This window comes from Scylla paramamosain, chromosome 26, assembly GCF_035594125.1.
Source record: "Scylla paramamosain isolate STU-SP2022 chromosome 26, ASM3559412v1, whole genome shotgun sequence".
Classification (NCBI taxonomy): domain Eukaryota; kingdom Metazoa; phylum Arthropoda; class Malacostraca; order Decapoda; family Portunidae; genus Scylla; species Scylla paramamosain.
In genome coordinates, this window is record NC_087176.1 from 5,880,001 (window position 1) to 5,894,907 (window position 14,907).

The 14,907-nt window shown below is 44.9% G+C and overlaps 2 protein-coding genes across 4 annotated transcripts in view; one reads left to right on the forward strand and one right to left on the reverse strand.

The window, feature by feature from the left end:
- The window catches only part of LOC135113503 (mucin-2-like), a 34,706-nt gene that overhangs the window by 2,177 nt on the left and 17,622 nt on the right, over window positions 1–14,907 (forward strand). Inside the window, exons 2-12 of the mRNA XM_064028744.1 lie at window positions 1,235–1,319; window positions 6,226–6,319; window positions 7,160–7,608; window positions 7,828–8,181; window positions 8,742–9,062; window positions 9,366–9,644; window positions 12,306–12,599; window positions 13,010–13,294; window positions 13,617–13,856; window positions 14,095–14,361; window positions 14,543–14,782. Of these exons, the coding sequence (XP_063884814.1) occupies window positions 1,235–1,319; window positions 6,226–6,319; window positions 7,160–7,608; window positions 7,828–8,181; window positions 8,742–9,062; window positions 9,366–9,644; window positions 12,306–12,599; window positions 13,010–13,294; window positions 13,617–13,856; window positions 14,095–14,361; window positions 14,543–14,782 (2,908 nt within the window). The remainder of the gene's footprint in view (window positions 1–1,234; window positions 1,320–6,225; window positions 6,320–7,159; window positions 7,609–7,827; window positions 8,182–8,741; window positions 9,063–9,365; window positions 9,645–12,305; window positions 12,600–13,009; window positions 13,295–13,616; window positions 13,857–14,094; window positions 14,362–14,542; window positions 14,783–14,907) is intronic.
- Window positions 1,469–14,907, reverse strand: part of LOC135113644 (serine/threonine-protein kinase Kist-like) — an 88,104-nt gene continuing 74,665 nt past the window's right edge. For all 3 annotated transcript variants that reach the window (XR_010274922.1, XR_010274919.1, XR_010274921.1), the window contains exon 12: window positions 1,469–2,051. The gene's annotated coding sequence lies outside the window, so the exon portion shown is untranslated. The remainder of the gene's footprint in view (window positions 2,052–14,907) is intronic.

A 14,907-nucleotide genomic window follows, 5' to 3' on the forward strand; every position in this document is an offset into this window, starting at 1 on the left:
GGAGTCAGGATATATATTGCACAGTGGAGCTCAACAGTTACTCAGTCCAAGCAGAGACGTAGCACCCTGCACTTCTCAGCCTCCGTCACCTGTGCATCTGCCTCGCTACCTCGTCACCTGCCGCCACCTTCGCTGGACACATAACGTAAAGAATGTAGGGAGAAAAGAGAGAAGGAAAACGAGGATAGGATGGGAATGGGAGACAAACGTAATGTAATGAATGTAGGGAAAAAGAGAGAGAAAGAAAGGAAACAAGGATAGAATGAGAAGAGAAGTCAAATACAACGTAACGAATGTAGGGAAAAAGAGATAGGAAAAAAAAAAGGATAGGATGGTAGGCATTATTTTATTTATTTATTCTATTTATATATTTGTTCTATTTGTTTTCTCTCTTTTTTTTTATATAAAAGGGGTACTGACCGAGGGCTACAAAAAAACTCAGAAAACAGGATGAGAATATTGCTACGAGTCAATGTTGTTTCTTTCTTTTCTTTTTCTTTCTTTTTTTTTTTTTTACTTTTTAGGGGACAGAGGATAGGTGTTGTTTATTCCTGTCAAATACATATTGTAGTTTTCATATACGAAGCAAAACAAAAGGACATCAGCTACATTTTGTCTGTCCGTAGTCACTTTAATATATTTTTCAATAATCTTGTATCAAATTTCATCTTTAGTCAGCGATAAAACTTTAAACATATCATTCAAATAGTTTTTGTTTTTGTGTTCAGGTCAAATTGCAATGTCTTCAATCCGTGTTTTCTCTAATAATGCATCAAAATTTCACCTTAGATAAGAGATAAGGCATGCAATTCAAATACGGTACTTTTAATTAACGTCTAAATGTAGTAATTTTATCCGACCTTTCACTGGCAATGCATCAAATTTCACCTTTAGTCTACAAAACCTCACGCTTATAATTCAAACACAGTGCATTTTTTTTTTTTTTGTCAACGTTTAAATACAGTGACAATAATATTTTTTCTCTAGTAAAGCAGCACATTTCACCTTAGATCAGTCATAACACTTCACGCATGTACGCAATTCTCACGTAATGCATAAAAAAATCACCATAAATAAAAACAAAATAACAATAACGCTTCAGACATGTCACCAAAATATAGTACTTTTTTTTATCAACGTGACCCTGAGAGCCACAACCTTCACCAGACTCGAGCACAGGTCACACTACAAAGGCTTCCTCGGTCACACTACTCAAGCTCCTCCTTGTCCTCAGATGGCGGGGCGGCAAGGCGTGTTGGTGGCGGCTCTCCTGGCGGCGGCAGCTACAGGGGTCCTCAGTGCCGTCCCTGGGCCTAACTGTGAGTGTTGTTTTTGTTGTTGCTGTTGTTGATGCTTTTGTTGTTGTTGTTGCGTTGGGGGTGGTGGTCTTGGTGGTGGTGGTGGTGATCGTTGTTGTTGCTGTTGCTATTGTTCTTCGTCTTCTGACTTCTTTTTATTTTTTTCCTCCTCCTCCTCCTCCTCCTCCTCCTCCTTCTCCTTCTCCTTCTCCTCCTCCTTCTCCTCCTCTTCCTCCTCCTCTTCTTCTTCTTCTTCTTTTTTTCCTGCCATTGTTGTTGCTGTGCATTTTACGATTTTACGCCCAAGTTTTTTTTCTATTTTGCATTTGTTTTACTTCATTTATCTTTCAATCTGTAGCTTTATGGGGCTGTACACACGTCCAGTCTTCTTGCCTCTCGTCTTCATTTCACGTCTATATTCTCTTGTTATCTATAATTTCCCTGAACTTTACACATTTATAACATTTATCTGCGGCTTTCTTTCTGTTTCTATCGTTATCTATTATTTTGTCTGTGTCTCTGTGTAGTTTGTCTGTCTGCCTGTGTCTGTCCGTCTGTCTAGTCCTAGCCTCTCTCTCTCTCTCTCTCTCTCTCTCTCTCTCTCTCTCTCTCTCTCTCTCTCTCTCTCTCTCTCTCTCTCTCTCTCTCTCTCTCTCTCTCTCTCTCTCACCCACCTACCCCCCTCCCCCACACACACACACTTCATCAGGACCTCAGCGGCCGTTGCCTCTCCGGGGGGCGTGACTCTTCTTCCTGCGAAAAAAAAAACTCAGATTTTGGTGGGCGAGTGTTGAGCGTCACGGTGGAATAAACCTTGGGCATGACTGGCCGTGGCTGGTGTGAGGAGGCCGGCTGGTGCTTCCTTGTTACTAGTGGCGGTGGTGGTAGTGGTGGTGGTGGTGGTGATGGTGGTTGGAGTAGGAGTACAAGTAGTATTGGTGGTGGTAGCTAGTAGTAGTAGTAGTAGTAGTAGTAGTAGTAGTAGTAGTAGTAGTAGTAGTAGTAGTAGTAGTAGTAATAGTAGTAGTAGTTGTAGTAATAGTGGCAGTAGAGATAGCATTTTTTTTACTTCTATTATTATTATTATTATTATTATTATTATTATTATTATTATTATTATTATTATTAATTAATTACTAATTAGTCATCATTATTATAGTATTAGTAGTAGTAGCAGTAGCAGTAGCAGTAGCAGCAGTAGTAGTTGTTGTAGTAACAGCAGCAGCAGTAACGATAGTAGCAATAGCAGTAGAAACAACAGTAACAGCAGCAATAGTTTTAGCAACAATAATAACACTAGTAGTATCAGTAACTTAGGTCAACACACGACAGCAATAGTAGTTGTAGTTGTAGGAGCAGCAGCGGTAATAACAAGAATAGTAACGGTAGTAGCAACAGTAGTAATAGCAGTAGCAATAGTATCAGTCGTATCAGCTTTGGTCAACACGCGAGGGCAGACGCAAACAAAGAGGGGGCGAGGCATGAGGTCATCCCTATGTGGAGGCGGGTCCGGGTGTGGGCGAGGCGAGGCGGAGAGGCGGGCAGCGGCGGGACACGTGACTGCGGGACTTGATAACGGCAACTCTTTCCGCCTCGTCATGAAAGGGAAATTCGTGCACCGTGTCGTTAAGTCACCGCTGTTTACATGTCACGCAGTTCCAGTTGTAAAAGAGATTAATATACTTTTTTTTTTTTTTTTTTCGTTTCTATGAGTGATTGTTACGTTTCTTAAAGTCACCCATATTTAATTACTACTCAGAAATGAATATGCGTTTTCTATGGTAATTTCTGTGTGTGACTTACATTCGTCTCACTGTGTTACCCCTTTATACATATTATTGAGTTCCACTTGTAAAGAGAGTAATTACACATTTTTTATGATAACTTTTATGGTTGATTACTTAATTTGCTGTTAAAGTCAATGCTACTTACTTATTATTCTGTTCCAGTTATAAGAAAAATTTATAACGTAGAGAAATAAAGAAATATAGATTACACGGTCTTTCATGAATAACAACGAAGAAAAATATACATCATACGTTCTTTCAATGATAATTTCTGTGTGCGAATGTTGAATGTATCGTTGAATTCACCGCGATTTACATATAACTCAGTTCCAGTTATAAAGAAAATTGATAACATAGAGAAACATACACTATACGTTCTTTCAGTAACAATTTCCATGGGTGACTTAAGTTTGTCGCTCGTCACTACTATTTACTCGTACATAATACTGAGTTCCATTTATAAAGAAAGTTGATTACACTAAGAAATATTCACTACACGTCCTTTCAATGACCGTGTTTGTGGGTGATTGTTGAATACTGTTGTTTGTATGATGCTATGCTATGTTATGTTAGGTTATGTTATGTTATGTCATGCTGTGCTATGTAATGTGAGGTCAGGTTACGTTATGCTATGCAAGGTTGAATCACTTGTATCTGTAAGTATGTTAAGTGAGGAAGACCCAGCCAGCCTCCCTTCCTCCCACGCCTCACATACACACATACAAGGAATAGTAACAAAAAAACAGTAAAGCTCCCTACGACTTCTTCATTACCGGAAATTTTAATGCGCACCAGAAAGTAATCTTACTGCATCCCTTTTTCGAGCTGTCCATTCTCCTTTTGAGGCGCGGCATTTAACGGATTTGCTTCCTGGTTTCGCTCTTGGCCAATCAGGATCATTTTCGCCTATTAAGAAAAAAAATTAAAGCGGCCTCATCAAGCTTATGACCTGCCAGTGTCGCGTTCCGTGTTGGTCTGAGCGTGGGAGAAATGAACGAACGGAGACCAGAGACCCTACTGTCGCAACCTGTTTCCCCGAGCGCTTCTCTTCATCTGCACTGATAAATAAAACATCCGCGCCGCCTGTCAGACCTCGAGGCGCTGGTGCTGACACAAGGAATCGCCAGGAACACCCAAACTCTGTACCTGTCCGACCAGAAAGAGTTTGTGTTTGATGTTGCATAGTGGGGATGATGGTGACACGTGGGGCATCATAGTGACAGGTAACGTCTAGTGGGGATAATGTTTTTTTTTTTTTTTCTTTTTAGGTTTCAAGGTTTCATTAAGTCTGGCATTGTATGGTGAGGTGATGGTGACACGTGGGGATGATAGTACAGATGGTTGTGGGTCATGTTAGTTTTTTTTTTTTTTTAGGTTTCTTTAAGTTTGATATTGTATGGCGGGGTGATGGTGGTACGTTGGGCATGATAATGACAGATATATAGTGGGATGATGTTGTTTTTGTTAGATTTAATTTCTGATATCCATTTTTTTCTTTTTAATACTCACATAAACGTGTTGAGGTGAATGACAGTGGTAATGTTGGCTTCCCTTTGAATTCGTTTGTAAAATATACGTTTTCTGTAATAATGCTCACAACATTCTATAGAGGTGAATGACAGCGATGTGTTAGTTTTTTTCTACGTTTCATTCCTTATATGATTTTTAATAACAATACTCAGAAAGTTGTATCGAGGTGAACGGCAGCGGTAATATTTTTTTTTTTTATGATACTTTTATGTTACATTTTATTCATAATATATACTTTCAGAATACGACTATTTTTTTTTTTTTTTCTTTCTTCATATATTTCTAGGGTAAGCTTTTTAAGTGAGCCCTTTTTTTTTTTACCGGTTTCTGTTGGCCGTGGTCAGTCCCTACATAGAACAAATATTCGTCTTCTTCAAAGCCAAATACTCGTTTTCCTTCAAAATCAAAGCCAATCTTCCGTTTTCTTTTGAATATTTCTAGGATCTGGCATCTTTAGTGGGCCTTCTATTTGCTTTTTTTTTTTACCAGTTTTCTTGCCTTTCATCGCAATCCTTACGTTAAAACAGTTTCTCCTTCAAAATCAAAGCCACCCCCTCCGTTTTCTATTGCATATTTGTACAGTCTGGTATCTTTAGTAGGCCTTCTTTATTCTTCTTATTCTTCTTTTACCAGTTTTTGTTACCCTTGACCAACCCTTAGACAAAAACAAAACAGTTCCCTTTCAAGGTCATACCCGCCCCTCAGTGCCCTAGTTGACCTAAGTAGCAATCTACCCAGCAGTCTGAGTCAAATCTAGCCAGCAATCTGAGTTAAATCCAGCCAGCAGTCTGAGTCAAATCTAGCCAGCAATCTGAGTCAAATCCAGCCAGCAGTCTGAGTCAAATCCAGCCAGCAATCTGAGTCAAATATAGCCAGCAATCTGAGTCAAATATAACCAGTAATCTGAGTCAAATCCAGCCAGCAATCTGAGTCAAATCCAGCCAGCAATCTGAGTCAAATATAACCAGTAATCTGAGTCAAATATAACCAGTAATCTGAGTCAAATCCAGCCAGCAATCTGAGTCAAATCCAGCCTTCAGTGTACCAGCTGACCTAAGCAGCAATCCAAAGCGCCAAGGAGACACGACACGACACGACACGACAGTACCTCATTGTCTCACTAAGGGACGCTCTGGGAATCTGTGCCACGGGAGAGTCGAGAAAACGGGTTCCTGCTCTCACTTCTGCACACTCAACACTCACCCACCTGTAGTAATAGTAGTAGTAGTAGTAGTAGTAGTAGTAGTAGTAGTAGTAGTAGTAGTAGTAGTAGTAGTAGTACTAGTAGTAGTAGTAGTAGCAGTAGTAGTAGTATGAATAGTGGAGGTGATGGTGGTAGAAGAGAAAAAAATAATAGCAGTAGTAAAAGTAGCAGCAGTATCTTTAATAACATCAGCAATGGTAGTGGTAGAAAAAGAATATGAAAAAGAAAGGAATAAAACAAAACAAAAGTTAAAGAAAGACAAGCAGTAGCGGTAGCAGTAGCGGTAGCAGTAGCACTAATAATAGCAAACTGAGTCTTCTTGCGGTACTTTTATTATCATAACTAATGGAAATAGAAATGGTGCACTTATGATAATGGCTGACCTTCATGCCTGCCCTCCCTGCAGATCCCCGCTACCCAGACTACATCGTGTACCCCAGAGTGAAGTGCCCCAGTGAGGGAGTCTTCCCCCACCCACGAAATTGCTCCTGGTTTGTGAGGTAAGGAAGTGTCTTTAGTTAATGGATGGTTGCATAGGTAAGGTAACTCGTGGTTTGTGAGGTAAGGAAGTGTCTCTTGTTTAGCGACTAGATGGTTGTGGGGCGTGTGGTTTTATAGGTAACTACTGGTATCGTTAGGTAAGTGTGTCTTGTTAAGTGACTGGATGGCTAAGTGGCGTGTGGCATTAGAAGTACAGCAACTGGGTCTTTTAGTCGGTAAGGTAACTGTGTAACTGGCTCTTTTAGTCCTTTGCTTACTGGAGGGTTAACTGTGCCTTGCTATATAGGTAAGGTAACTATCTCTCTTGGTCCCTTAGTTACTGAAGAATTGTATGACGTGAGGTCTTTATTACAGGTACGGTGAGTGTCCCTTTTTAGTCCTCTGGTTACTGGAGCGTTGGGTGGTGTGTGGTATTACAGGTGCATTAAGTAGAGTTTGGTGTAATAGGTGTTAATAATGTGTGTAGCTTTATTGTTGTTTTGTTTGTATCTTTCATGCTAATATTGTGTTTTCTTAATTGTTTTATTCATATTTTCCATGTCAGTATTGTATTTTATCCGTTATTGTACAAATACTTACCTTGTGCTTTCACTACTATTATTTTACGGGTATTTGTATTTAATTGCTAATATTGCCCATTATTCTATTCGTATCTTCATGTCAAAATTGCTTTCTATATTAATTTACTCCTATTTTCCACGCCAATATTGTTTTCACCATTATCACATTCGTATTTTCCACGCTAAAATTGTGTTTTCTTCATTATTTCACCATTATTCTATTCCTAACTTCCCTTCCCCCTCCCGCACACACTTTCCAAACCACCCACTCCCCTGCAGGTGTGTGGACCGCATGAACGTGGGTTTCTACCGCACGTACTACTTCGAGTGTGAGGCTGGCACCGTATTTGACGACCACCTGGACCAGTGCCTCTTTCCCTCCAGCGTCGATCCCCCCTGCGGCACGAAAATACAAGGCGTCACCCCGCTCACCCCCAAACCTGACACCCCGCGACCTCTTCCAGTCACCACGCCCTCTCCTGGACCGTGTACGATAGCTCCCACTGAAGAAACGCACTCCCCCACTCCTTCCCCAACGCCCCCTGTCACGCCGTCCTCCACTTCCCTTCCCTGTCAGTTCAAGACGGAGAGTTGCCGCCGCTACGCCCCCTGCAGCCAGCCCAGGACGCTGTGTGAGGGCTGCTACATTGGCGTTTACTTCCATAGAATGTGCGCCAGGCCAGAATTGTATGATCCGGTTGCAAGGGTCTGTGTGCCCTTACCACCAGGTGAGGGGAGGAGGAGGAGGAGGAGGAGTGGATTACGAAGTGTATGAACAGCAGTGCATAGATGTAAAAGTAATGTATATTTTTTGTAAGTTCTTAAACACAGAAAAAAAAACACTAATACAAAACAGAATTTTAGAAAAGACCACAAAGTTCTAGATAATTAACTCAAGTGATGTTAAAAATTACTCCTCTCTTAATAAACCAACATCATTCTTACAGAAGTGGAGTCGTGTGACGCTTCCCCGGCAACACCACAACCCACAAGCCCCACCACGTCCTCCACCACGCGCCCCACAGCACCGCCCACCCCAGCCACACCCACCATCCCAGCCACGCCACCCACGCCTGCCACGCCCGCCACGCCTGCCACGCCCGCCACGCCAGCTACACAACCACCAACCATCGTCCTCAACTGTCAGTTCCAGGACCAGCACTGCCGCCGCTACGGCCCCTGCAGCCAGCCCAGGACGCTGTGTGACGGCTGCTACATCGGTGACTTCTTCTACAACATGTGCCAGGAAGGAGTGCAGCTGTACGACAAGACGGCGAGGCTGTGCGTGCCGCGGCCCCCAGGTGAGCGGGAGGAGGAGGAGGAGGAGGAGGAGGAGGAGGAGGAGGAGGAGGAGGAGGAGGAGGAGGAGGAGGAGGAGGAAGAGGAAGAGGAAGAGGAAGAGGAAGAGGAGGAGGAGGAGGAATACAAAGGAATATTAGAAAGGAAGTCCAAACAGCAAGACTGAGGTCCTTACGAGGCTGTATGAGTAACTATTCTACTCTACCTATTAATGGGAGAGACAGGATAGCACAGGATGAGACAGGATAGCACATGAAAATATTAAAGAGAAAAGAAAGAGGAGAAGGAGAAGAAGGAGGAGGAGGAGGAGGACGAGGACGAGGAGGAGTGGATTAAAATTTTCTTATATAGAATGTAACAAAGGCCGTAGTGCAAGACAGAGCGATGTTTGAGAGGAATACATCATGTGGTCTTTAAAACATCAGGAAGAAAACCGCGTGTTCTACAAATCTTGATCAGAGAAATAATTGGGTTGTAGAAAATTTTATCAAAAAGAAAACTTTGAAATTCAACTCACGTGAAACTTCTGAATCGGACTAATGAACTGCTTCTATTGTTTCAGACACAGAGATTTGTGGCGGAACCTTTGTGACCTTCCCAGTGACGCCCTCCACACCCACGCCCTTTACCACGCACCCTACATCGCCCTCTAGCTCCACCACGCTTGGAACAACGCCCTCAGTGACACCGACACACACCCTAATCCCCAGCATCGTCCTCAACTGTCAGTTCCAGGACCAGCACTGCCGCCGCTACGGCCCCTGCAGCCAGCCCAGGACGCTGTGTGACGGCTGCTACATCGGTAACTTCTTCTACAACATGTGCCAGGAAGGAGTGCAGCTGTACGACAAGACGGCGAGGCTGTGCGTGCCGCGGCCCCCAGGTGAGCTGGAGGAGGAGGAGGAGGAGGAGGAGGAGGAGGAGGAGGAGGAGGAGGAGGAGGAGGAGGAGGAGGAGGAGGAGGAGGAGGAGGAGGAGGAGGAGGAGGAGGAGGAGGAGTGGGAGGAGGAGGGTAAGGAAGGCACTGAGATTTTTGCAATGAACCATGAAGCAGTACACGTGATGTGCAATACTGACGCTTGAGAGAAGCAAACAAATCTCCAGCTTACATGAAAAAAAATAAATAAAAAGAGCTCACATGAAGTTCCTTCCTTGGACTGATGGCCGCCTTTACTGTTTGTTCCAGACTCAGAGATTTGTGGAGCCTTTGTGACCTTCCCAGTAACGCCCTCCACGCCCACGCCTTTCACCACACCCTCCAGCCCCGCCACGCCTGCCACCTTTGACCCCAACATCATCCTCAACTGTCAGTTCCAGGACCAGCACTGCCGTCGCTACGCCCCCTGCAGTCAGCCCAGGGCGCTGTGTGACGGCTGCTACATCGGTGACTTTTTCTACAACTTGTGCCAGACAAGCGCTTATGTGTACGACAGGACGGCGAGGGCGTGCGTGCCGCGGCCCCCAGGTGAGTGAGAGGAGGAGGAAAAGGAGGAGGAGAAGGAATACAAAGGATAACCAAGCAGTAAGAGATTATAAGATTCCAGCAAATGCTGTTTGAGAAGTAACTTCAATTAACTGTTTGGTAAAGAGACAGGATAAATAAAGAAAAAGGCTCCTTCATCCACTCCCTTCATCTAGCGTGGACTTTGTGCTACTACGGACACAGAGGAAGAGAAGGAGGAGGAGGAGGAGGAGGAGGAGGAGGAGGAGGAGGAGGAGGAGGAGGAGGAGGAGGAGGAGGAGGAGGAGGAGAAGGAAAAGAAGGAGGAGGAGGAGGAGGAGGAGGAGGAGGAGGAGGAGGAGGAGGAGGAGGAGGAGGAATACAAAGGAATACAAAGGAAAGCCAAACAGCAACAGACCTTTTGGTCCTTGCAAGGCTGTTTGGTAACTACTTCTAACTAGCTACAGTGAAGAGAGACAGGACAGCATAGCAGAAGGCTCCTCCCCACCCACCACTCCCTCCAGCTTGCGCTGGCATGGAAATAGTTGGGAAAAGTACCATGCAGTATGGAAAAACTGACATGGAAATTTTCATAGGAAAGGATGAAAGGAAGTTCTACTATTCACCCTACGGTGAACTCTATACGCCTATCTGAAAGTTAATACAAGTTATATTAAAACTGTTGAATAAGAGTTTAAATAGTGAATTTAGTAATTATTCGGACAAGAAGAGAGCTTGTTGGGGATTTGCTTTTAAATATTTGTCTATTTTATTTTTGAATGATTCAATAGTATTGCTGTTTACAATTTCGGCAGGAAGTTTATTCCATATATTTACTATACGATTAAAGAAGAAATGTTTGGCCTCGTGGGATTTAAAACGTTTGGGTATAATCTTGAATCCATTATTTCTTGTTAGGTTAGAATGATCAATGGTAAAATAATTATGTGCATCAATGTTACTATATCCTTTGAAAATTTTGAACACTTCAATTAGGTCTCCTCTTATCCTGCGCTTTGTTAAACTAAATAGGTTTAGTTCTTCCAGTCGTTCCTCATACGGCTTATTGCGCAATCTTGGAATCATCTTTGTGACTCTGCGCTGTATCTTTTCTAGTTTTTCAATGTCTTTTTTGTAGTATGGTGACCAGAACTGTACACAGTATTCTAGATGAGGGCGCACCAGTGAGTTATATAAGGCAAGTATAACCTTTTCTGATTTAAATTCAAAGGTTCTTCCAATGAACCCTACTAATTTATTCGCCGTCTTTACTGTTTCTGTGCAGTGTTGACTCGGCTTTAGGTCGTTTGACACAACGACACCAAGATCTTTTTCTTTATCAGCACTTGACAGTGGCATGTTATTCATTACATATCTCGCCTGAACATTGTTGCTTCCGATATGTAGAATTTTGCACTTTTCTATATTGAATCTCATCTGCCATTTTTCTGCCCAGCTTGTTAGTTTATTGAGGTCACACTGCAGTTCCTGCCATTGTGACACAGACGTAACTCTACTTGTTATTTTGGTGTCGTCTGCAAATTTACTTATTTTGCAGTTTATCCCTTCATCAATATCATTTATGTACATTATGAAGAGTACTGGTCCTAATACAGAGCCTTGAGGAACGCCGCTATTTACCTTATGCCACTCTGACTCTTTTCCATTTATTACAACACGCTGTTTTCTGTCAGAGAGCCAGTCTCTCAGCCATTTCAGGGTGTTTCCGGCAATGCCGTGAGCTTTTACTTTACTGATGAGTCTCTTATGGGGAACAGTGTCGAAAGCTTTCTGGAAATCAAGGTAGATAATATCAACAGCTTTTGTCTCGTCATACGAGTTAAATACTTCATAAAAGAAGTCTAGTAAGTTTGTTAAGCAGGAGCGCTTGGTTCTGAAACCGTGTTGCGAATCCTTTATGATTTTATTTTCTTCTAAATATTTAACAATTTTATCTCTAATTATTGTTTCCATCAGCTTACACACTACTGAAGTGAGACTGATCGGCCTGTAATTGGCTGGGAGAGATTTATTTCCTTTTTTAAAGATTGGCGTGACATTTGCTAGTTTCCATTCGTGGGGAACTTTACCCGCTAGCAAAGTTTTATTGAATAAAATTGTAAGCGGTTTCACGAGTTCATTTCTTGCTTCTTTAAGAAGCCTGGGTGATATCTTGTCTGGCCCGGGTGTTTTGTTTACGTTCATGCTCTTTGTGACTGAGAGGATTTCACTTTCTGTGATGGTGAAGTCTGGCAGCGTGGTGCCTCGTGACTGAGGCGTGGGGGTCGGCAGACTGCCCTGAACATCCTCAGTCGTGAAGACGGTTGAGAAGTACTCGTTCAGGGTATTCGCCATGTCTGTTTCGCTTGTTATTTGTTTACCATTTTCTGTTATTAATGGACCAATCGTTGATGTTACGACCCTTTTTGCTTTTACATAACTGTAAAATTCTTTTGGGTTCGTTTTACATGAGTTCGCGATCTGAGCGAACTCTGAGGAGGAGGAGGAGGAGGAGGAGGAGGAGGAGAAGCAGAAGGAAAGGCTTAAGACGCAATATGGGACACTGATACATGAGAAAAGAGAAGCTAAAACTCGAATTTTTATAAAAAAAGTAAATAAATAAATAAATAATAAATAAATAAATAATTGTGATCTTGAACTGATGAACTGCCTTTATTGTTACAGACACAGAGATTTGTGGCGGAACGTTTGTGACCCTCCCAGTGACGCCCTCCACGCTCACGCCCTTCACCACGCCTCCTACAGCGCACTCCAGCCCCGCCACACCTGACACCTTTGACCCCAGCATCGTCCTCAACTGTCAGTTCCAGGACCAGCACTGCCGCCGCTACGGCCCCTGCAGCCAGCCCAGGACGCTGTGTGACGGCTGCTACATCGGTGACTTCTTCTACAACATGTGTCAGGAAGGAGTGCAGCTGTACGACAAGACGGCGAGGCTGTGCGTGCCGCGGCCCCCAGGTGAGCGGGAGGAGGAGGAGGAGGAGGAGAAGGAGGAGGAGGAGGAGGAGGAGGAGGAGGAGGAGGAGGAGGAGGAGGAGGAGGAGGAGGAGGAGGAAGAAGAAGAAGAGGAAGAGGAAGAGGAAGAGGAAGAGGAAGAGGAGGAGGAGGAGGAGGAGGAGGAGGAAGAGGAGAATAGGGGTGGGTTTGCAGGAATTTGATTGACACATTTCCTATACGATTATAATTACGCACGATACAGTGGACAGGTCGAATTATAAGTCGAAATTCCATGTTTCTTGATACAGTCAAGAAATGTGTTATGTGTGAGCCACAACACAACACAGGAGGTGGCACACTGGCGCGTTATCCTTGAAAACTTTCTTCAAGTGAACTTTTTCGACTGAACCGAACTGCTCTTACTGTTCCAGACACAGAGTTGTGCGGGGGTACATTTGTTCCCTTCACCCCAACGCCGCCCACCAACACGACGACCTCCAGCACCACCAGCGCCACCACCGCGCCCTCTACCGAGCTCTCCTTCGTCGTTCTTAATTGCCAGCTCAAAGAACAAGGCTGCCGCCGCTACAGCCCCTGCAGCCAGCCCAGGACACTGTGTGACGGCTGCTACATCGGTGACTTCTTCTATAACATGTGCCAGGCAGGAGTGCAGCTGTATGACAAGACGGCGAGGCTGTGCGTGCCGCGGCCCCCAGGTGAGCGGGAGGAGGAATGACAAACAATTGGCGAAGTTAGATTAGTCTAGTGGGATTTCATGGGACACCAATTTTGCCTCTTGGGAAGTCTTTAATAAGAGAAGGGTGTTGCTTTTCCATTACGAGACTGATTCCACTCTAGATTCCATACGAATTATCTTGTCCCATTCAGATGTTGCGCGATGCGTGGCAGTCCCCACCACGTGGGCGCCACTGCGATCTGAACATCTGGTGTGGATGAGTCTGTCTTGTTGCACTGGAAAAGGCGCGCGGCACACAACACTCTCCTACTGAAGTGACAACCTTTGGTGCACTGTTGCAGACACAGAGGTGTGCCACCCCTCCTCCCTGACCTCCCCCCCGGCGCCGCCCTCCACGGTGCTCGCCACCATCGTGCTGAAATGCGAGCTGCGAGACCACCAGTGCCACCGCTACGGCCCCTGCAGCCAGCCCAGGACGCTGTGTGACGGCTGCTACATCGGCACGTACTTCTACAACATGTGCCAGACCAACACTCTGGTGTTCGACCGCAGGGCGAGGGCATGCGTGCCGAGGCCCGCAGGTGAGCCAAAACGCCATGGCGAAACTTTTGTTGTCCAAACGTCACAATACAGTCGACGGATTCAAAGACAAGTCAAATTTTCTTGTTTCTTCATAAGCATCAAATGTCTTGTTTATGTTAACCATATCACAGAACACGTGCTGTGGGATACTGAGGTTTGGGAAGAGTAAGTCTTGTTTACTTGAAAACTTTACTTGCGTGAATTTGTCCACCTGACGCACTCCTCTCATCATTCCAGCCACAGAATTGTGTGATGCCTCGCTTGTCACCTTCCCGACAACGCCTTCCACCCCCACCCCCACCACCGCCACGTCCTCTACCTCGCTTTCCATCATCATTCTCAACTGCCAGCTGAGGGAGCAAGGCTGCCGCCGCTACGGCCCCTGCAGCCAGCCCAGGAAGCTGTGTGACGGCTGCTACATCGGCAACTTCCTCTACAACATGTGCCAGGCTGGAGTGCAGCTGTATGACGAGGCGGCGAAGGCATGCGTGCCGCGGCCCGCAGGTGAGCGGGAGGAGAAACAACAGTATTTGCTAGGTCACGGTAATGTTGGCAGTGTTACAAGGAGCAGAAGCTTTCAAGGGAGCAATCAACCCTGTGTTCTGGCAAACTGAGTTAAAGAATCCTACGTTCCAGAAAGCTTTGCTCTCCCAATCAGGTGACAACCTTTGGTGCACTGTTGCAGACACAGAGGTGTGCCACCCCTCCTCCCTGACCTCCCCCACGGCGCCGCCCTCCACGGTGCTCGCCACCATTGTGCTGCAGTGCGAGCTGCGGGACCACCAGTGCCGCCGCTACGGCCCCTGCAGCCAGCCCAGGACGCTGTGTGACGGCTGCTACATCGGCACCTACTTCTACAACATGTGCCAGACCAGCACTCTGGTGTACGACCGCGCGGCGAGGGCGTGCGTGCCGAGGCCCGCAGGTGAGTGCAAGCAATACAATGGAAGTTTTAAAAGCAACAGACTTTGAGGTCCTTACTGGCCTGTCTGGGTGACTATTCTACTCTAACTATTCGTGGGAGAGACAGGGTACATAAGAAGGCTTCTT